The 22233-nt window shown below is 34.4% G+C and overlaps 2 protein-coding genes across 2 annotated transcripts in view; one reads left to right on the forward strand and one right to left on the reverse strand.

The window, feature by feature from the left end:
• The window catches only part of LOC142336947 (uncharacterized), a 68172-nt gene extending 64781 nt beyond the window's left edge, over window positions 1-3391 (reverse strand). The window contains exon 1 of the mRNA XM_075385940.1: window positions 2742-3391. Within this exon, the coding sequence (XP_075242055.1) occupies window positions 2742-2972 (231 nt within the window). The 5' untranslated portion in view covers window positions 2973-3391. The remainder of the gene's footprint in view (window positions 1-2741) is intronic.
• LOC142336073 (uncharacterized) overlaps window positions 1-22233 on the forward strand; it is a 482576-nt gene that overhangs the window by 109340 nt on the left and 351003 nt on the right. The window lies entirely within an intron of this gene.

Genomic DNA, 22233 nt, shown 5'->3' on the forward strand with positions numbered 1-22233 from the left:
CATCCAATACAATTGTCCTACAAATATTCTTCACAGCAGCACCAAGCAAACAGTAATTTCAAAAGAAACCAAAGCAAGAAAGCCCTGTTGCCATTCCTAGCAAACAACCGTTGATGCCCAAACTGCAGCAACAATGGCATCCTTGCAACTTGCTCCGATTACAGGAAACTATCACCCACCAAACGATATCAAAAGTTCATTGAGTACAAACTATATACAAATTGATTGTGTAAAAATCATCTCACAACAACCTGAGATTCAAAGAAAAATCGCTAATAATTCCAGAGAAGACACCATACAGCACTTCATAACACGTCAAAACAGCTGCGACGTCCTGCTGCAGCATTCACAACAGAGAGTGTACAAAGTAAAAGTTCAAATCTGAGTTTGCAGGAAAAAAACAGGCACTCAAGCAAATCCATATTACAAAAATTGCCATAGACAAGGATTCTCTAAAAAAAATAATCGTATATTCCAAAAACAAAAACCTTGACAATTGTGCGGGCAATCGAAATTTTTTTGTAAACGAAAATGTGAACCCACTAAGAGTCATTTATGAGCAGCGACAGATTCGTTCCTCAAAAAATTATGACAGTTTTTTTCCTTGATGTTGAAAAAACTGGTCACCTATGCTCTAATCGACCAAGGTAATCAATTTACCTTCCTCCTTGCTTCTATCACAAATTTCCCTGCACTTCCTTGTGAAGATCGGACTTCAACCACTTTACAGTACAATAACACACAAAGTGAAATGCCTCTGTCTAAAATCAAGCCACCAGATGCAATATCATCGTAAAAGTTCTGCGATCAACATTCTCGAGCTCATGCAAATTTGTGACACTTTTATCAACTTCTAATATAATCTTTTCCCGGGAAATTGCGAAATTGATGGTGGAAAACTGAAGCACTACTAAATATTAAAACCTTATTTTTCACCCATCCATTTTATATCAATCAAGGTAACACCGACCAACTTTTTGGCGTATAAACTAAACTCGTCTGTACCAAATGATCTAATTCAACAGTTTTGGCAGACTAAAAGTGAGGGCACTAATGCACAAAGGCTTGAGCAGTTGCACTTAAACTTGGAAGAGTTAGACGTTTCGCAACACTGTCAAAACCGAAATTCAAGGATACGATTTTGTTCTCCCATAGAAAAAGCCATTCAAACTCAGAAACAGTTTTTTTTGTGCCCTAATCTTACTTAATAACCTCAATAGACGACCTGAAAATGATCCAGAACAGCATGCACGGTACGACTAACCGTTGTCAGCAGACATTGAAAACAACTATGTCAATGTAGTTGAACAACTATGTCAATGCAGTTGAACAACTATGTCAATGCAGTTGAACAATTATGTCATAGCAGCCTCTACTGTATAAAACATTGGACATGCCCCACACCCAGTCAGAATTATAACAAGCCAAGTACATTCCCCCAGGTTGCGAAAACAGTTTCCAAATTTCCAGGTCGGTGACCTAACAGGATTCTGCTCAGAGGCCTTGAAATTTTAAACAGTCTTCTCGGAGTCTTCTCAGATATGTGAGCAACCTGTGTCAGCACTTGCTAATACTAACGAAAGTCTAAGAAAATTTGTATCATTTTGTTTTACGATTGCGAAAACAAAAAAAGTGTCAGTTCAATGCAACTGACATTAAGCAGTCTCAAAATTGTCTCTTTAGGTCATTTCAAAATGCAAAGTCCGACCGCTGAATAGCGTCATAGATAAAGTTTATTTTCATAGGCCCGAGGAGGATATCACTTTTGCAATTACATTCCAAAAAATTGCAAAATGACCCACTGTTCCTTATTAAGAAAACTCAACTGCACGTCTCTACATTGATCATTGCTTTGATTCATGAACTGAAAACATCAAAACGTTCTTTCGACGACGGTACTTTATAATTGAATTACGCAAACCTTTGTTGAGTATTCATTTTAAGTTTTTTCATGTACCAAAGGTTTCAAGTCCAAAATATGACGGAAAGTTTGCTAATGTCTAGTCCTATACCGCCTGGGAACTTCAGTTCAACGATGCCTGCAATTTTAGGTCCGGCAACAAATGATGAAATGGTGGAAGAGTGCTTGTCAACCTTGAAGTAAAGAACAAAGTATTTCAAACAAGATGCACCGGCCTTCAAAAATAACACCATCGTTTGAACACTGAAGGACTTAACAACCGGTGGTTTCTGGCAGTAAGGACGAGTGGTTGCAACTTCCCCTGGAAAAGATGGAACAGTACAAGTTGTCAAGGTAAAAGCAGCTTACGGAACGTTTGTCCACCCAGTTATTAGTATCGCACGCGTTATGGTTGATTAGCCGTTCCATTTTCCCTACTTGTTTGAAACGGAAACCAACTAGGCAACTCGAGCTACATTTTAGTCTACCTATTTTTTTCCTATTTGGTTCTTTTTATGTATTTGGAATTTGTTGCCAATCAATTGGTAACCACTCGAGAAATTATTAAAGCTAATTTTTGATTTTTGTACCAAAAACGGCAGAAACAAGTTGCATCTTCCCGCAACTAACTAATTGAAACGAAAAGTTGAGAATCAGCTCCTTTTTTATCAAGCTCTTTATATCTTGTCTCGCGAGCTTATTGACATTGATTGAGTAAAGGTGGCAGTTTGGAAGCACTTTGTCATTTTGCATTTGATGATGGAAAAAAAGTTGATAATCAAAAATTGCTACAAAAATCTTAAGGATGATAGCGATATTTAATTTGGACTGTTGGACTGACATTGAATGAGTAAACGTGGCAGTATGTGTTGACGAGACAAAGTACCCAGCAGTTGTCTGTATTGAGAGTGTGGAATGAGAGAGGGGAGGGCCGGTACTTTATCTCCTCCAGACATCCACTGCACTCCACTGAGAACCTTTCTACAACTGACGACAGGGTTGCAAATTGGGCAGAAGATTGTGGGACGAACGGACATAATAAGGAGACGACAATAAATAGACAATGTCTCATCGTGACAACTGATTCGACGATGCTTTGGGGCTGTAATGTTACCCAAGTTCAGATCCTTGTTTCAAATCCTTGTTTCAAATTTAGGGCAACAAAACTGTTGAATGCAAGGTTTCTTTTTTGAAGAATTCTAGCCATATAAGGTTAATATAACATAATTATTGTGATTTTAATTATAAGTAATTAAAAATAACATTTGTAACAATCCTACGTAACAAGGCATCTATCTGCTTATAATTATAACAATTTTATAACAGATCCGTATATTGTTCGTTGATTAGATGCAGATTAATGCCTGTTTTAATTTTTTAGGCAATCACAACGTTCGTTTATGAAAAATTCCCAATTAAAATTAACAATGTTAAGATGCTTAGTCAACCAACAACACCGAAGAAGGGAAAAAACGTTTTCAGAATAATGAATAAAACAACATGGAAGAGAATGGGAAACTTATGTGCGATATTATTGTTATCATCTAAAATTTGTATCTCACGGATCAAATTGTTTATTTAAAAAACAGAGAATAATAAATGAAGGAAGATTTGGGAGTCCAAAATTGCAGGTGATTACGAAAAACCGGAAATTATTTGACATCTGGGTTGGTTTAAGAAATTGGCCATATTACAGGTCACAAATTATTGGCGATAAATTAAATTATTAAAAAACGCAATATTTTGTAACATTCTAAGTTTTCAGTCGAATCTTAACATTGGTTTTGAAACGTGATAATAAAATTTTTTAACAAGTGGAGGAGGCTACGAGGCTAAAATACAATGCTTTGCGTACGTAATTCACAGGTTCAATGTTAAGAAAAACAGGACAAATGTTACAAACAGGACCATCATTAAACTTCGTTCAGTTGTGTTCAATAATGAATGCTTCCTTTCGTTTTTGAGCCAGTGTCCATCAAAAGGCTGGATGATTCATTATCAATTCTGAATTCTACGATATCAAGCGAAAATTTTCATCAACTTAGGTCACACTTTCACGTGACTTGATTAGTGTGTTTGCATTTAATCCATAATTTGTGTTAATCCATAATTTGCAAAAAACGGTTTTTTAAAACATGGATTTGGGATTTTTTCACTTTGAAGTGAAGAAGTCTTTTAGTCATTGGGCTATCTCACCTATAACGAGAGATTAAGTCGACCTGACTTCATTTGAAGAGAGAAGAATTATACAAAAAGTGGCAATTTTGAGCAAAACTGCTCGATTTTCTAAGCGAAATAACCTGTAGATATTTTTATTTGGGTTCTTATTTACTCTTAAAGCCCTTAATTACGATTAAACCCACTTGCCAAAATGGAGTAACTAATTTGTCTTGTTAGGTCAATTTCAATGTGCGTCTTACTTCAGTGCAAATCTATTTAAAAGTGTGCCAACACAAACGTGTAAAATTATGCTAGACTTTACAAAACAGTTCATATAACGCAGTCATAATCAAAAATTCTAGATAGAAGAGCTGCCGGAAATACAGAAATCTGGGTAATAATTCAATGGCATATATGAATTCCTGTTAATCATGAAAGGATTAAAACCAAAGTTAAACAAACAAAAGGTATGAAACACTTGGTTTGATATATGTTAAACAAGGGTTTACGATCTAAATATCCCTAAAAAGATATTGTTTTTTCGTGGTAGACGTAAAATAACGTATAGTTAAAAAATACCTGAACAGTGTGCAGGTAAGGCTTTGTGCAGATAAAACTTACCTGCACAATTTTTCTCGAAACTGGACTTAATCAGATAAATTACCTGCAATTTTTGAGCGATTTTAATGCATAAATTTGAAACAAAAATTTTCCAGGAAAACAGAGTTTGAAAATATTAAGTTGTAGTATGTCTTTTCAGACAGGAAAGACGATTCCATGAGGCTTTCCTATTACTATTCAAAAACTGGAAAGAAGTGAACCGTAAATTTCAAACTCTTATCATTAAACTACTTTTAAAACACTTTAAAATTTCTTAAAATGCTCTGGCATTTTTTGGACCGATTTCTCTATTTAAAACAGATTAAAGTACTGGTGAACAATAGTACATAGCTTTTTTTAATTTTGTTAACTGAAAAAATTTCTTCTTACATTATTCATAGACACCTAAACCCTGAACCGCAAAGTCCGTGAGTGCCAAGCTTCCACTGCTCTAAATAAAACAGATAATCAGCAGATAAATTTTTTTTGATTTTAACACCTACCACCGAAACTTATTCTGCATACTGAAGTCCGTTTAACTAGAAAAGTTGTACAAAATTTATTATATTCAATTGATGGAAAAGTGCATCAAATTTTCATGTATTCGGTTTTGGCAGTAATCGCAATTTTATTTGTTTGTGGGTGCTGACCCAAATTGTTATGATCTCAGAAGAAATCAAGAGAACATGGCGCAGGAGTACCTTCTCCTAGGACAGATAATTTTCCGCTCTCTTATCTTTTTGCTATTGGAAAATTGATTTTCCGATGTTCGCAAAAATCGTTTCTCTACTCAAATTTAGCCTTATTCGAGCTAATAAATTAAATGAATTTTCATCAGGTATTTCTCCGATAACTCAAACACCAAACTTTACAAATCTCACGAGATTTGAACTTAACACTATTCCGAAACGTCCTCTACAGTAAGTTGAATAGATGAATTCTACAGGTTGTGTCAAAGCATTTAAAAACTCAGATGTTATAATTTTCAGATGTTTTTCCTAGTCATCCTAAAAGATCGCTAAAGGTGAAAAACATTTCTGTTAAAAGCAAATTTAAAAACAGAATCACGTTTTAACACTATACCGTAGCCTCACGCCTCATTTGAGGAAGTTTTTAGTTTCTCTACCAATTTTACTGAACCATTTATGAGAAAATGATTTAGTGGTTTTAATGAAATTGTATTTTCATTGATTATTGAGAATGGAATAGAATTTTGTCTTTATTAATCAGCTAAAACTTATGTAAGGTTAAAAATTGTTGAAAAATTAGGTAATTAAGTAACAAAATCGTGCGTAGAAATTACACCCAGAATCAGTAAACATTCTTTAAAAATTAGATACTTTTGTGAACTGCGCTCAATTATTTTGTTTATTGACATCTTGGTTACCCTATACGGTTAACAGTTTGATTATATAAGAATACCTTGTAATAATACAATGGTCATATGTGGTTTCCTATTATTTGCAATAGTGCTAAATTTGTCCTCCCTTTTTAAGATTTCTTGGTTATTGCACAAAAATTGTGTATGGCGTCTCGCATATGAAATCTTTGTTCTTTTCTTAGTGATTCGTTGATCATACAAACAAGACGTTTATATTTTGTATGACATCGTAGATAGTCTTTTAATGCTTTTTAGGAAGTCAGCACCCGTGGAAAAGTGGTGAAATGTAGTGAGAACACATTTTCAATGAAAAAAACAAAACTTTTGAAATAATTTAAGTGGTTGCTTTTAATTTGTGTTGTCAAAGTACGTTTTGAAATTGAATCAAATTTAACCAACTTTTTGGTACTGGAAATTGAAGCTCTTTCTCTTGTTCATTTGTTTATTCAACTTACCTTTCGAAAGGTTGGTAGCTTCGATCTGTAAAAACAGATGGTAACAAAAATCATTGTAAATTTTAGTTCTTCGCAGTATAACCAAAATTAATCAACTGTTGTCTGCGATGTTGCTTTTTTGAATTGATGTCAATAAGAAAACTAAAGGTGAATTACAACTTCAAAACAGGTTTTTTTCATTGGACTCAATTTCTCATTAGTGGACTGTTTGACTCACTTCCTCCTGACGAATTTTATCATTTGTCAAACAAAAAGGTCAAAGATTTCATTTTAGGAATGGCTCTTCTGGAAAATTCTAAGTATTTCAGTACAATTTACAGAACTGTGAATTAATTTTTTCCAGAAAATGTTACAGTATATCAAAGAATGAGCAAATAAAAACTAAAGATGCAGTAGTTTCAAAACTTGGTGCAATACATAAACAGAAACCACACGCTTCATACGAAATGACACTAATTGAAATGCAACCTAACCTATTCGTTAAGATTTAAGCGGGAGATTGGGTTATTTGGCTTCGAACTTGAATCGACAATTACATAATCGATTCCGATTTTTTGGAAACTTGTATTGGTAGTATGCTCGATCACAAAGAACGTGTTTTGTTTTTAAAAAAAAGAGAAAAAACTTTTTTAATTCAAAAACAATTAGACAGTTGGTGCGTAAAATTGACTCACTAAACCCCCCTTTTTCTTGTTCCTCTTGAATGGTCTAATAAGATACTAAATGAATTTTGAACATATAATCTGATTTTGAATAGCTCTGTAACGGTACTGAAACAGGCAAATTGCCTCCTAGCAATCGTTCAGTACGACGCTTTATACTCAAATTTCGTTTAATTATTCGAAGATTGAAACTGAAAACAAATTTATTATTATTATTATTGTTTGAATCGCTAACAACTGAACCGATTATTGCTACCAAACATGTTTGACATTAGATAATCGCATTATTGAATCTAATGACGCACTTCTAAATATAACTTTCAATTAACTGTTCTAATTTACTGCTTTCGGTTTGCTATGCTTATGTCTTTCCTATCCTCAAAAATTACGTACAAACCTGCTGAGCATGTAAAAATGAATAATGAAAATGATTGGTTGTTTTGTTGATTAGTGAATTTGTTCCAACTTTCAGCTTGCTTGTCTTCAACTGTCCTGAACACATCATCGAGTTCAGAATTTTGTGCCATGATTGACAAACTAATTCCAAAAACTAGTTCCAAATTCAGAACTTTGTAAACAGAAATTTCAAGAGACAACAAACGCTTTAGTACAAAACAAAACATGAATTGAGGGAGGTGATCTCAAATAAAAGTTAAAACTGTTCGTCTTTCCTACAACGCACGATGATTTGCACCACAGCTCATTCAAATTGTAGTACGGGAAAAAATATATTTGTAGTCTTCTGAATTTCTAACTAGTCCAAAGGTGAGGGGAATCTGTCGCCCAGAAGATCGATCAAATAAAATAAACCAAAAGTTTTGAATTGATGAAGCAAGCGTTACTTTGTTACTCTGATATTTTCCCTCTTACACTCTTGTATGCTGTTGCAATTTAAATTGCCATGAAATAGATTAATTCACAATGTGGCTCGTAATGTCAATTCTAGATATATGGATAACATATGTAAGACAATTACTTGCACATCAATGGAAAGGACAAACTTAAGACAATTTATAATAGTAATTAGAATAATAATAAAAACAATATCCGCGATTCGCTTCCCAAATGAACTAAATCAAAAACGCTCACAGTATCCCAACTGTTCTTGCAATTACAAACTTTCATAGTTCAGTTCCCATTTCAATCTCTTCTCTGGTTTTCACACTATCTTTTAAAGTTCAATCCCACTAAACATACTTTCTCTCCTCTGTCCTAACTTCTGAATTCTCCCAAAATTCTCCAAAGTCTGCCAAAAATTTTTGTGTCACTTCAATTTATACTCAACCAATACGCTCTTTTCTTAAGCAAACAAACCTTACTCTCTTAAGTAAACTTTTCAACTTACACTTAAAATCTGTCACATTCTCTAGGAGGGTTTTGTTTACTATGCAAACAAATCAATATGAAAATATGCTCTGTCATTCAACTGCTACCAACCATTGCTCAACTTTTTCATTATCTTAAGTGAACAAACTTTAAACCCTTTTGTAAACAAACCCATTTCGCTTTCTCTCATATATGCACTTGACATGTCAATCAGTGTTTGCTTAGTAAACATGGAACGATGCTCTGAAGAGATGTTATTCCTCTGTTTCCGCTATCAAATTAACTAGCTGCGTTCAACCCCTGTCAAAAATCATGTGCCGAATAAATACCTAAACTCAACCCTAAACTAAAGACCAATTGCAATTTCCATTATTCAAATCATTTTATGCAATTTCCTGGAATTATACAAGCCGATGAGACCAATTTTCCAAAAACTTAAAAAATTGACATCTAGATTCGTTCAAAGGTCACCCGTTCAAAATGAGTGGTCAAGCTGATAAAACTTAACTGCATCTACTCAAAAAATTTTAAGGCCTAACTCCCGCTAAAACACGAGCACTGAACGCGCACACTTTTCATTGACCTCCCGGATAACCTCAAAGTTCTAAATCTGATACTTCAGGAAGTAATGGTCCAAACGTCTTCAGTAAAAATTTCTAGTAAATACAGGGTGCCATCAACCTGCCTGCCAAGTTTCGAGACCTACGGATTAGCCGTTTCTATTCATTTGCAATTTGAAATTTTTTAAGAAGTCGTGGGTGCCGAAACCCGAAATATCCGAGGTTGTCAAAATTGAACGGGTGGGTATTTTTTGCCATTTGTCACAAACTGTCTCAGGTTATCTTATTATTACCATTTCAAACTCATTTGGGGGCAAAAAACTCGTATTTTTCTGTTTTCGGCCTTTGGGTCGTCTCGGAATCGGGCGGTTAAAATATCACCAATCGAAAGCCCTTAGAAGGTTACACTTACACTTCAAATACAATAAGGCTGCTACCAAAACTCCACGAGCAATCTAAATTTTACGTCCCGCAGCACCAGCGTGCGGCAGTTGCGTCGAGATTGACCTGGATTCAAATCTGAACTCAAAATCGGATTCCTCGTACCCAAATTAGTCTATCCACCAATTTTCAGGTCGATCCGACTTCAATTTTTAGAGAAACTACTATTTCATTTTAAGTGCTAACTCTCTTCCGGCAAAAACAGCCTGTTTACCGCAAAATACCTAAAAAGTTATCCTAAGTCTTTTCCATTATCATCGCATACATTACTCTAGACTTTATACCCATTGCAACTATTAATATCATACTCATCAGTCAATTTTTCATTCAAAATATTGAAAACCTTCAAATCACCCTAATTCCGGTGTTAAGAGCTCGTGGTTGGTAGTCGGATTGGCCCAAAAAGTATACCGGCCTGAAAAGACCATTGGGTGTACCTGACATTAAATTTTGGTAAACGTTCGCTTAATATACCCTCCATTGAGGGTGGGGGCGGGAAAGATCTGCTTTATGGTATTTTCGAAAAACTGATGAAGTGCCTACTCTTAGTTCAAAAAGCAAACAAAATTCCCCTAAAATTTTTTAAAAAGATTCCAATGATCACCCAATACCTTAATGCGCAAGTACATGCTAGTACGACTGGTCAATATCGTTATTTCATTCATAAAAAATCAAATTTTTACTTAAATTATCAAAAACTTCGAATAACAACACTTCTAATTCAGATCCAAAAATAGTTAGTTGCTGCTAATTCAGATCCAAAAAATGTAAATGGCCACGCATCTTTATTATATATGTACAACCATTAGAAGGGCATGACCACAAACTTTCAGAGTGCAACGATCATTATAACTCAAAGAGTTGAGGGGTCCCAGGTTTGGTATGCCCATTTATTTGCAAAATCAAAAATGGAACTTTTATTTACTTCAAATTGAAATTCCAATTAATATCAAAGTATCTACTTCACTTCAAATGTTTGCTCTTTAGTTTACATCGAAATTCAAATCACTCATTTCGACTTTGGCCTGACGCACAAATACAACTTTGCTAAGTAAATGAAATATATCGACAGCTCAAAATCCTTTTGTTCATCAATTTGTTCGTTTAACATATATCGATCAACTCCCCTCTCTAGCGCCTCGAAACAGTAACCCTTTAAGAAAGAACGCTTAATTGAAACACCTAATTAACGTGTCTAACCTAAATTATCTATTTTTATCGCTCTATCTGCTTATGACAATTTCCTAAGTTCTACAATATTCTTGGTTGCGCTCCCTCCGCATCCACCTTCATTTTGAACTCCTTGATAACTTTGTTCAAATTTAAATGCTGTCCTTGTAATTGAAGAAGCCCTCATTTTAATTGTTCCGACCCCTCTTGAGGGGGGAGGAACTATATACTCAAATGGGTTTTTTTTTGTTCAGTCAATTTTCGCCGATCGATATATTCATCATAGAGAGTTGAGACTGGTATCGTTAGAAAGCTCGTCCCACGTAGAATATGGAATTAAGAACATTTTTCTAGTTTTTGTTTCCTACGGGGAGTAAAAGTGGTTTAAACTTCTGAGAAAAGTAGAGTGAATTCACGTTGTTTTTATTCACGTTTTCCAAAAATTTTGCCTAAATTTTCGTCAGTCTTGCTAAAATTTGTTAAAATTTTTAAGAATAGTGTCGTTGATTTTTTTAAAGACAAACAAGCACTGTTGACTATTCTGATTTAATTTTTTTGGTCAAAAACTCTTGATAAATATTTCAAAGTTCAGCCTTTTTCATCAAAAACAGCACCAAATAAGCTACTTTAGTCCACTTTGATTAAATTTGACTGCAGTACACCCCAAACAATACTAATAATTTTTATAGACTCTAAGGGGGATATTCCTACTTCAACTTCCGCTGAGAGTTCTCTGTAATTAAAACTTTGCCGATTTTTTCTAACTTTACTCGTTGATTATCAAAAATGCAGAATTTATTTTGAGTTTTCAACTAACAAATTATCTATATCTAAAACATTCGAAAAATCAATTGTTTTACGGACGATAAACATTTAATCAATGGTAAACGAAAGATAAACATTAGCAGGGCTAGTTTTGGGCCAATCTTGGACTGTTACAATCCCAAAGGAATTCCGATTGTAATCAGTCGGTCTTTTTTTTTAAAAAAAAGACCTATTTCTAATAATAAAGAACAGAACATATCAAATCAAAGCACACGAGTGATAGGTCCAATTGGCTTCCTAAACAGTTCCAAGCAAATGCATTCATTTTTTTTGAAAGTTTATGATCTTTTCGACTTTTAAAAAAAGTTGAGATTTAAATAAATAATGGCTTTTGAAATTTTCCATTACTTTTTTTCTTAATTTGATCAACTTGTAGCTTAGTGCCAGCAAAGAAAGGATGCTTCTTCCTTCTACTAATTTAGAGTTTAGTCTCGATTGCGGTTTTAAGGCTGAAGTTATTGTTTTCTGTCTTTGATACTACTAGATTTCAGATTTTTTTGTTTATAGTTTTTTGCCAGTTTTTCACGTTTTCTTGTCACATTACCACATTTTTGACAGTCCTCATATCACATTATTAGCGTTCAACATAAAACAAAATTGAACATATTAAAATCCTTGAAGAATTAGATTATGATTTTAACGGCTTCGACACTATTTTATCGAAGAATTTATTTGAATTTTTTAAACTTTGACTTTAACTGTCCTTTTTACTTTGTCTTTTTAGTCGTTTGAAAATTCCAGTACAATGACCTGGTTTCATTGCCTTTTCATAGAAAAATAGATGAGCTGATATTCTGATTGAAGTAGATAGCTGATGTTTTTCATGACTTTGAAAACAATCGTTTTCCAAAACTAAAAAAACTTTTTAACTTCGAAAATTTGTTCTTTATATTTTTCATTTTGTTACCTAATCTCGTTAATTATAGGTCAAATATGACATTCTGATTTTCAAGGGAAGGTATCAAAAGAGATTGATGTCCCAAAATCTATTTTTTCAAAAAATGCGTTATGACCTTACTGACTTTGACACCGGTTTTTCACAAAAAAGTAAATAATTTGATTTTTGTCATATTTGACGTTCTTTCTTTATGTAGACGCAAGACATAGTCTGGATAATTGCAGGGCTCAAAAGCGTCCTTTGGATGAATGGACGACCCTACTTAAAAGTTTCGTTTTGTAATTAATCTCTTTCATGACTTTGGATATAATTTTGTTTCGAAACAAATTAAAACTATTACATTCTTTTGCTTTTTCTCTTTTTTGTCTACTTGTTACCTAGTCTCACTAATAAATGGCCACATACTACTTTTTCGGTGTTTGAATCAGGTGCAGTCGAATATATTTTGAGGGCAAAAATATGGCTTGACGGTATTGACAGCGTTTTCTGGCATGTTCCAGTTGAATTTTTGTTTGTTTTTTTTTGTTGTTCTTTTCAGCAGCTCAAAACATTGAATAGGGACAGGTCCTATTTCCCTTCTATAGAAGCAGTGGTAGTTGTTAACCTTTGCGATTTTTTACTTGATTTCTAATGTTTTCCATTACTTTCAAGTTAATTGTTTTAAAACAAATATGCGAATATTTTAACTTTCCTGTTTTTGTCCTTTTTTGTCTAATTGTTACCAAACCTTTTTATTTACTGGTCCATATCTTTTTATCTTTTCTGGTGGTTTATAAGTTATTTTGTTTAGTTTTTGGTTTATCTGATGGTCTGATGACTCTGTTATTAAATTTTGGTTTTTAAAACGGACATAAAGTTTTCGATGTAATTAATGTTTGTTGTTGTTGTTGTTGTTTGATTTTGCTATTCGGCTTGACTCGCTTTCTTAATATCGGCATATCAAAGCAATCTAATGCTTCAATTTTTACTCCACTGAGTTATTTCTTTTGGAGTCTGACTTATCGTTCATACACAATTTTTTTGAAAAATAATTGGGCTTTTTTTTGGGTTTTTTGGGATTCCCAAAAAATAATTTTTTGTTTTTTTATCTGTTCCTCATTTGGTAGAGAATTATGCCAAAATTGTGGATGGGCGGGGTTGGAACCTTATGTGCCATCGCACATTACCGAGCCGCCTTGTTTCTTACATTTACAATTCTTTAAGCTGTCATTTTTATTAATTTGCCTCCTTGTGATAATTTGTGTAGTTTCTTCTTAACTCTATTCTCCTAAAACTCAATCAGGGACAGGTGTTTTTCTAAGAGATTGTAGCTAAATGCTTTGACTGTAAACTCGCTTCACACAGATATCTTTCCAAATTCAGTCTCAGTTGGCATAGTAATTTGGATTTTTGTCCATCGTCTACTCGCCAAATGGCGCAGTCAAGTGTGTGCTTTCGGAATATCACCCATCCTTGGAGATGCGCACTTTGAAAATTATGAATAAAAATGTCAATTTTGACTGACCTTTAATTTTGCTAGCGTGAATTCAAACTGCATAAGCAAATTGAAAACTATTTTTTGCGGTCTAAAAGGTCAGCAGAATTTCAAAAGGCGGACTATACGTTCAAGGGACTCAAAACACATTGCTGGTCCCTAGATTATGCAATTGTTGAATGTCGAGAGACAACAGAATAAAACATGATTTTAAGGTAAAATTGTTTGGAAAAAATAGCGGCAGACAATCTTCGAGAAGCTAAAGGTCATTTTGCTAAGCTAAATTTGATTAGTTAGGCTACCGTGTTATGAAATCCTTGGTTTTTTCACTCGAAGCCACGACAATTGGATATTTGAATCTAACTCCTCCAATAATTTGACGAAATTCAATTTTCGGGCTATGTTCATTGCGTTATTTAATTTCTGCCTCGATTAGAACAGCCCTGTCACTCATTTAGATCACTGTTGAAAATCGACAAAATTAATCGTTTTGGACACCCACCCCATCATGATACACAATTTGAAATTATTAAACATTTTGCATTTGCAACTGACAACACACTCTGTAATCCCAATCTGGAAAATCGATTTAATTGTGGTACATCTAGAGCATGATTAGGAGCTGAGTAACAGCGCACTCTATAGTTGGGAAAACAATTGCATTTTCATTGCGCTTCCTTGTTTCAAAAACGATAGATCATTTTTGGATTGGGTTGTTATGAGCAGTAAGGCGTGCAAAAATTTTCAATTTATATTTATTCGAAAAACCTTTTACTCTCTGCAATGATCATCGAGTTCTTTTCATAAAGATGGAACATCGTTCAATTAACTTTTATAAGAGCAGATTTCAACGTTGGATTGATCGACTTTTTTTACTAGCGTCGATCATTTCGCTGTTGCAGGAAAAAGCCCATTTTTTCAGTATTCAGCGCTTTTACAAGTATTCCCTTTGCAAAAGTATACGAAAATGCAACTAGAAATGTGGGAAATTTTAATGGCAACAAATAATAAAATGGGTAGCAAAACATACGGTAAGAGCAAGCGCGCTGTTTTGTGGTCAATTAAAACAAAATAAATTAGGTTTTGGCGCCCGCTGTTTTCCGAAAATCAATTGGATTTTTGGAGTGAACTAATGCAAAAACTTTCATGTCGAAATAGCTATTAGGAAAATAGATTTCAATGTGAAAGAAGCCATTAACTATATCATGAACCAAATGGGAATTTTAAACAAATAACTGCCATGGAATGTCCAATTGAGTGACATTTTTGAAGGGTAATACGCCTAGAGAAGATATCAAAACCGAATTGAGTTAAAGGAGATCAACATAATCTAAATTTTTAAAACACCGTTCAAATCAAGAGACAGTCATAGTGGAAGACTACGTACTAGATCATTGGATAGCAATCAAAAGTCGTGGAGATATAAAAAACACCCCAATTTTTCTAAGCCCATCATGTGGAGTGACTAGCTCAAATTAAACTAGTCCTTAAGATCTCCGGAAATAAACTATTCAAAAAAAGTTAAAAAGCTTTACTCAAAAATATGAACAATGGGCAACCAAATTGAAATCTCATAGATTACATCTACTAATAATGATTTTGTAATAGCTGTTCTCCAAACTAGCAACAGTGAGCTGGTTGAATTCGACAGAATGGCAGAGATCAACACCTTATTGGACGTATGCCCAACGACGTATTTTGCACTGTGAAAAAATCACGAACATTGAATTGCAAAAAACTTGAGAACAAACGAAGTTAAGGGGCGATAGCATGAGAGAATGTACAGAGAGCTTTTTAAATTTTTCGGCTTTTCATTGTTTGTCGGTTTCTTACTGGTGATCGTAAAAATGTCGCATAGTGAAAAAAATTTCTTATTTAAATTAGAATTAAAAAACAGTAATCACTTTCTAACACTATACAGTTTTGAAGAATTTGAGCTATTTCCAAAATTTCATGCGAATTATATAAATCCATTTTTAAAGTATGAGTTGAAGCTCCTACGCATTTGTTTTTTACGGATCTTTCAGATTAAAACGTATTTTTTCTTTGATCATTAGCTCAAATTTTAGCAAGTTTAATAAACGTTAAACAATTATGTAATTAATAAAGAATAATGTTCGAAGTAATTACTTACATACGGTATAAGTAAACAGATGTTTGGAAACCAGATGTTCCTCTCAATTGTGCTCTAAATTTTGATAATTTTTTTAAATGACATCGTTGTTATCATTAATGTAAAATACATTATTTCCTGATAAATACACAAAAACAAATATCACGATGATTTTCTTGTATTTATACTTTGATCTTACAAAAATCTTTTTTCATCATACATCGGCCACTAGTGCTCTCCTAATGATTGTGATAGCGTCAAATAAGCCCTCCCATTTTATGAGTTCTTGTTTATCGTACGAGGTGTTTATATATATGACGTCTTGCAGTAATTTAAAAGTTTTGATCTGATCTCAGTGATTAGGCGAGTATCGTACAAATAAGAAGCTTGCAAATTGTGTGGCAAAATAGATAATCCTTTTGTGACCATTAAGAAATTTTAACCCGGGAGAAGTAAAGTGCGCTGTTATGAATCGACAGGCCCGACCAGTGAAACAGGAGTAAGTATAATTTAGCAGACTGAACACCTTAACCCTTTGAACATTAGAAATTACAAACAAGACTCCATGGACCAATGTTACGCCGCAGTTTTTTTCTAAAATGAACACAGTTCTGGGCTATTTAATCTTGTGTGCAAATAGAATTAACCTACTACTCAAACGTTCTTTTCAAATGAAAATCAGTGAAAAACTCATTGCGCAGCAAATGTATACCCAAATCGTCACTGGTAAATCTGTCCCATATGTGTACTTGTTCAGTTTATATATGTTAATACATTGAAAGCGCAATAAAACAGCAAAAAAATACTTCAGCATAATCAACCAAAAATATTTATAAATATATATCTATATATATATATATATATATATATATATATATATATATTATTTACCAAAAATTTTCGTATATTTATATAAATATACACTTACATATTTATATATATATATATATATATATATATATATATATGTGTGTGTGTGTGTGTGTGTCTGGGTTTATATGTATATATATATATATATATATATATATATATATATATATATATATATATATATATGTATAAGGGGCAGCTTCACCTTCGTCAGTTCAACACAACTCTGTAGAAATTTTATTTTAGATGCTGGTTTAGAAGTTCAAGACTCTTCAACTAGACAAACTTCAACTCTACAAATTGAACAGAAGCACGCGCCCGCAGAACAACAGACTAAAATTATCGACTTAAAAAATACTCAGAAATTGTAAAAACTAAAAACAAGCCAAACTAAAGAATAATAAAAGTTGGGACTTAATTTGCTGTTCACCCCCTTATGTTTCTGGGGAACGGAAATACCGATCGACCAAAGTTTTCCGCAGTGTTTAGGGTTTTGTCTAAGCTATCGACGGACCTGGCGAACAGAATTGCATCATGTCCATATGTGTGTGGTTATTAGAACCTTTAATTGAGTTAAACATTCAATTAAATTTTCAATTAACTCAATATAATTGAGTTAGAATTAGCATGTGTTAATTGCGGTACAAATGGAGTTTTCAATGGTGAAACAGTTGATTGTGATGCAAATGCTTTCTTGCAATTAGGTGAATTATCACTTTGTGATATGGTTAATCGCGATGCGAATGGTCGTGTTACTTTTGGTGAAGGCAAATTTGACTTTAAAATGTTATTAAATTTTTGAGTTGCTGTTTGTCTATTTATAATTAGGTGTTTCCTTGAATCACGGATTTTTGAAATTGTTGCTACAACAAAATGTTCATCGTATGTAGATATGTTTTTAGCTCTGGCGAATGGGTTTCTGGAAATGTAGTCAACGAGTCCCATCTTTGCACTTGGCATATGCTCAATTGTGAAATTGTACGGTAGCAATCTATCTATCCATCTAGACAGTCGACTTTTGTATGACTTGTTTGATCGGTGTTCTTTAAGTATGGACAATAGAGCTCTATGATCTGTCACTACCATAATGTTTTTTCCGTATAAGTAGTATTTAAAATAATCAATTGACCAAAGTATCCCCAATAGTTCCAATTCATTGACACTGTAGCGTTCTTCCGTTGAGTTTAGAAATCGTGACGCGAATGCTATTAGTTTTCAACCGTCCGGTGTATTTTGTTCTAATGCTGCCCCCAATCTTGAACGAGAGGCATCACATTTTACGCGAACGTCCAATTTAGGGTTATAATTGCTATTTTCTGTACTATTTGCCATTTTTTCTTTAATCTGATTAAAATGTTTAGTGTGTTCGTCTGTCCAGGTGAACTTTACTGATTTCTTTAAAAGTGGTCTAAGTGGATGACATAATTGTGCTAAGTGTGGTATAAATTTGCCAATGTAATGTACTGATCCTAGAAATGATCTAAGACGTTTTAATGTTGTTGGTGGTGGTATTGTTAGAATTGCAGCTGTTTTGCTTTCTAAAGGTGATATTCCAGTCTGTGTAAATTTGTAACCGAGCCATTCTATTTCTGATTTAGCAAAGTGACATTTCTGGAGGTTAATTCTCAAGTTATCATCATCTAATTTCTTGAGACATTTATGAACGTAGGCTAAATGGTCTGCTTCAGTGCCGGTACTAACGATTATGATATCGTCCAGGAAACAAAATGTGTTTTGCAAGCCTATGAGTGTGTAATCCATAGCTTTTTGAAATTCTGCCGGCATATCTGTAGGTTCATAAATACCAGTTTTGAATCTATATGTACCGGTAGATTCTCCACATATGATGTTAAAAATACAGTGTTTTGCTGTGTCGTGATGTAATTTGAGTTGACTATATGCATACTTTAGATCTAATGTGGTGAAATATGCTTGTTGGCCGTTATGTGTATCTGTAAAGTGTTGTGAGATGGTGTCGATTAACATTTCAATATTAGGCATTTGGTATTTATTTTTATGTATTGCTTTATTTAGTACTTTAGAATCTAAGGCTAATTTTATCGACTGATCTTTCTTCACTGTTATTACAATCGGGGAGATGAAATGTTCGTCAGAGCAACTAGATAGTTTTTCGATATGACCTTCAGTCTGTAATCTTTCTAATTCATCTGACACTCTAGGTTGAAGATTTATCGGAACACGTCGACCTTTTTGATGCTTTGCTGTGAACTTTTGATGAAACTTTGATTTCGCAACATGTGTTTTAGATAAGCCAATTCTTGATACTAGATGTGGAAATTGCGTCGCGATTGACTCTTTAATTTTACATGTAGAATTATTGATGTTATAAACACAATTACCAATTTCTGGTTGTTGTTGAACAACTGCAAGTCCCAATGTAGTGAACAGATCTCTTCCAATGATATTTTTGTGCCCATCATCTACCACAGTCAACATTGCTGATTTGTCTTGCCATTGATTGTAGATTACTGTGGTTTCCAAGTGCCCAATGACTTTAATCGGCTCATTTGAAAAAGTTTTCAAGTTCCTTCTTTCGGTTGATTCTGTCCATTTGGCTGATTTTGTAGATCGGATGATTTTATTCGCTAAACTTTTTGTGATGATACTGACAGCACTTCTAGAGTCAATCATAGCAGATGTTTTTATTTCCCCCATTTGCACTTTCACGTTTAATGGTTCCAATTGATGAACTGAATCCGAAGAAATTGCCGCCACATAGTCATCTGAATCACTATCGTAGTTTGAATCGTACACCTGTTCGTACAATTGTTGATAGCTCGTTATATAGTTGACGGGTTCTTCGTCATCACTTTTTTCCGGCGACTGATCGATTTGGTTTACTTTCGATTTTTGAGTTTTCTGAATTGGATTCTGTGACTTTTTTGGTTTGCGACATTTTCTGGCGAAATGACCCATAATACCTCAATTATTGCATTTCTTACCATTCGCGGGCCAAATTTGCTTATGGTTGTGGCTCCAACGAAGACCACAATCCGTACAAACACTCGTATATTGATAATTTTGAGTGACAGTTGGGTAGCGTGTGAAGTCTCGTTTTGTTGAAGGTCCATTCGCGTTGCGATTGCGTACTGAGTTATTATTGATGAAATTCACAGAAGTATTACCTGACATCAAGTTTTGGTTAATTTTCTGCTGATTCTGCGCTCCCATTTCCATTTGTATGGCTATCTCCAATGCTTTTGGTGGTTCTACTGTTTCCTTCAACAATTCTTTCTGAGTCTCGTGATCAAGCATATTTAATATGAATGCATCACGAATTAGTGTAGTTTCTTCACTACCAAGACTGCAATTCTCCGCCAATTCTATGAGACGGCCGTAGAAACTTTCTACCGACTCTCCTTTTTGCTGTTTACACGAGTAGAAAACAAAGTGATCGTAAGTTATATTACGAACCTTTGTGAATGAGTCCTCCATTGCCCGCCACAAATCTTTAAAAGGTTGTTTCTCGATCTGAAAATGAGGGTATTTGCTCTTGAAGATCCGTCGTCCCTCTGTACCAATGCTCAGATATAGCAACGATATTGTCTTCTGTTCACAAATTCCCCACGGTTTGTCTCCACAGAGGATCCCGATTTCTTCAACCTTTTTGCAACGATTTTGCCAGTTTACTTTCAATTGCTGGTTTCGAACTTTACGATCTCTTTCCGTTGCCTTTGTGTGGTTTTCCACCGGTTCTTCGTAGGTAGGTTCAGGCGGGTAAGTCACTGTTGTTGGGAGATCATTCAACAGGGTGTCCAATTGTATCCCTTCCTTAGCAAGTAGAGCCAATTTCCATTGCTGCGTCCATTTGATCCACGTCAGAGGAGGTGTGGCTGTCGGTTTCTCCCAGAATGCTTCTATATGAAGTGGTGTTTTCTTTGAGTCCGCTGCTGACTGCGCCATGTTATACTCATACACAATGAGTATAGTCAATTGAATTGCAAATGGCCTTGCACAATCTGAGATAGGCACTTGCGCCGCGAATGACTGGTTTAGTAGTTACTTTCAACTAGATATTTTCTAGATTGGGCAATCGCGGTGCGATTGACTCTAACTGAACTAATAAGCTCAAATGAGAAGCGTTTGCAAGAATTAAATTAAACTGAGCGTTAGCGCTGCAAATTGGAGAATTAAAGTTAATGATGGTACAAATTATGAAAGAAAGTTTGTTCAGGTTTTAATCATACATAAAGGAAGCAAAGTTTGATTTGTTTACAACGTGAATGAATATATATCCGGTACAGACAGAATGAACAGACTAACTGCTAAAAATGGGAGGAAGTATATGGCCACTGAACTTAAATGGCATTCGCCCTTCAAATGAAACTTACAACAATGAATTAATTTAAAATACGGATATGGATACATGAAGGGTATCCATTGCCGTATGACAGTGTCGTCGTACTTTTCTCTGAAATTTTGATTGTGGAAAATGTCCCTGATTTGGGCTTTTTCACAGTCTTCCGTTTATTTTGGGTGTATTTTCCTCCTCTGAATCAAAACTTGGTCAGTTTTGAACGTCGTTTCTATCATCGGTAATGCTATTTGTTAATGCTACTTCATTGTTTCTTTAAAGTCTTTCCAAATATCTGTGTGTTGTCTTGTATTGGTTGGTTTTGGCTCAGTGCTTTCAAGTATCCCATTTTTTTGTGATGTGAGCAGTGTTGTTTTGGGCTTCAGATTGCGCTTCATGTCCTTGAAAGTGTTTTCTCCGCAATTGTAAAACATTGGTTTACAATGACCTTTTCTGGGCTCCACAATGTGGCGACTGGTTTTTGCTTTATCTTTAGGATTTGCTATGGACATCTTGTATTGCTATTTGTACTGATATAATTTTTATCTCTGTAGTACTTTAATTTAATTGGCGTAAATTTCGTTTCGGTTTCGATTATTTCAGTAACGAAAAGTTGCTTGTTTTTGTTTTTTTTAATCTCAACTGCCAACGTTATCTTCTCGCTGTTTTGCGACGTTGGAGAGTGTCTCATGTCAAAGTTTAATTTCGGGCAAGTTTTCCTCCAGTGCGTTGAACTGGAATGCTCCGAAAATCAAGAGATAGACGTTTTTGGCGGCATTGAGTGCACTTTGCTTTGTTCGTTCTCTTATGGCGTCTCTGTGTTTTTGGATCTCCTGCCTTGATATATTTAATACGCGAGTACAGTACATTGGCACAAAGTTTAGCAATAGTCTGTTGGGTTATTGTTTGGCTCTGAGTCTACTGTAGTAGTGAAATTAGGCTAGCTAATTTTATTGTTTCTTGTGAGTTCGAATTTTCCCTTACAACCATATTCAAAGGGTGGTAAAAACAATTTAAAAAAATAAAAGAATGTTCATTTCTTCCTGAACGTATACCCGAGCTAAGCTTCACCGTTCGTTTATT

This window comes from Convolutriloba macropyga, chromosome 3 (assembly GCF_964194025.1).
Source record: "Convolutriloba macropyga chromosome 3, txConMacr16.3, whole genome shotgun sequence".
In the NCBI taxonomy this organism is placed as follows: Eukaryota; Metazoa; Xenacoelomorpha; order Acoela; family Convolutidae; genus Convolutriloba; species Convolutriloba macropyga.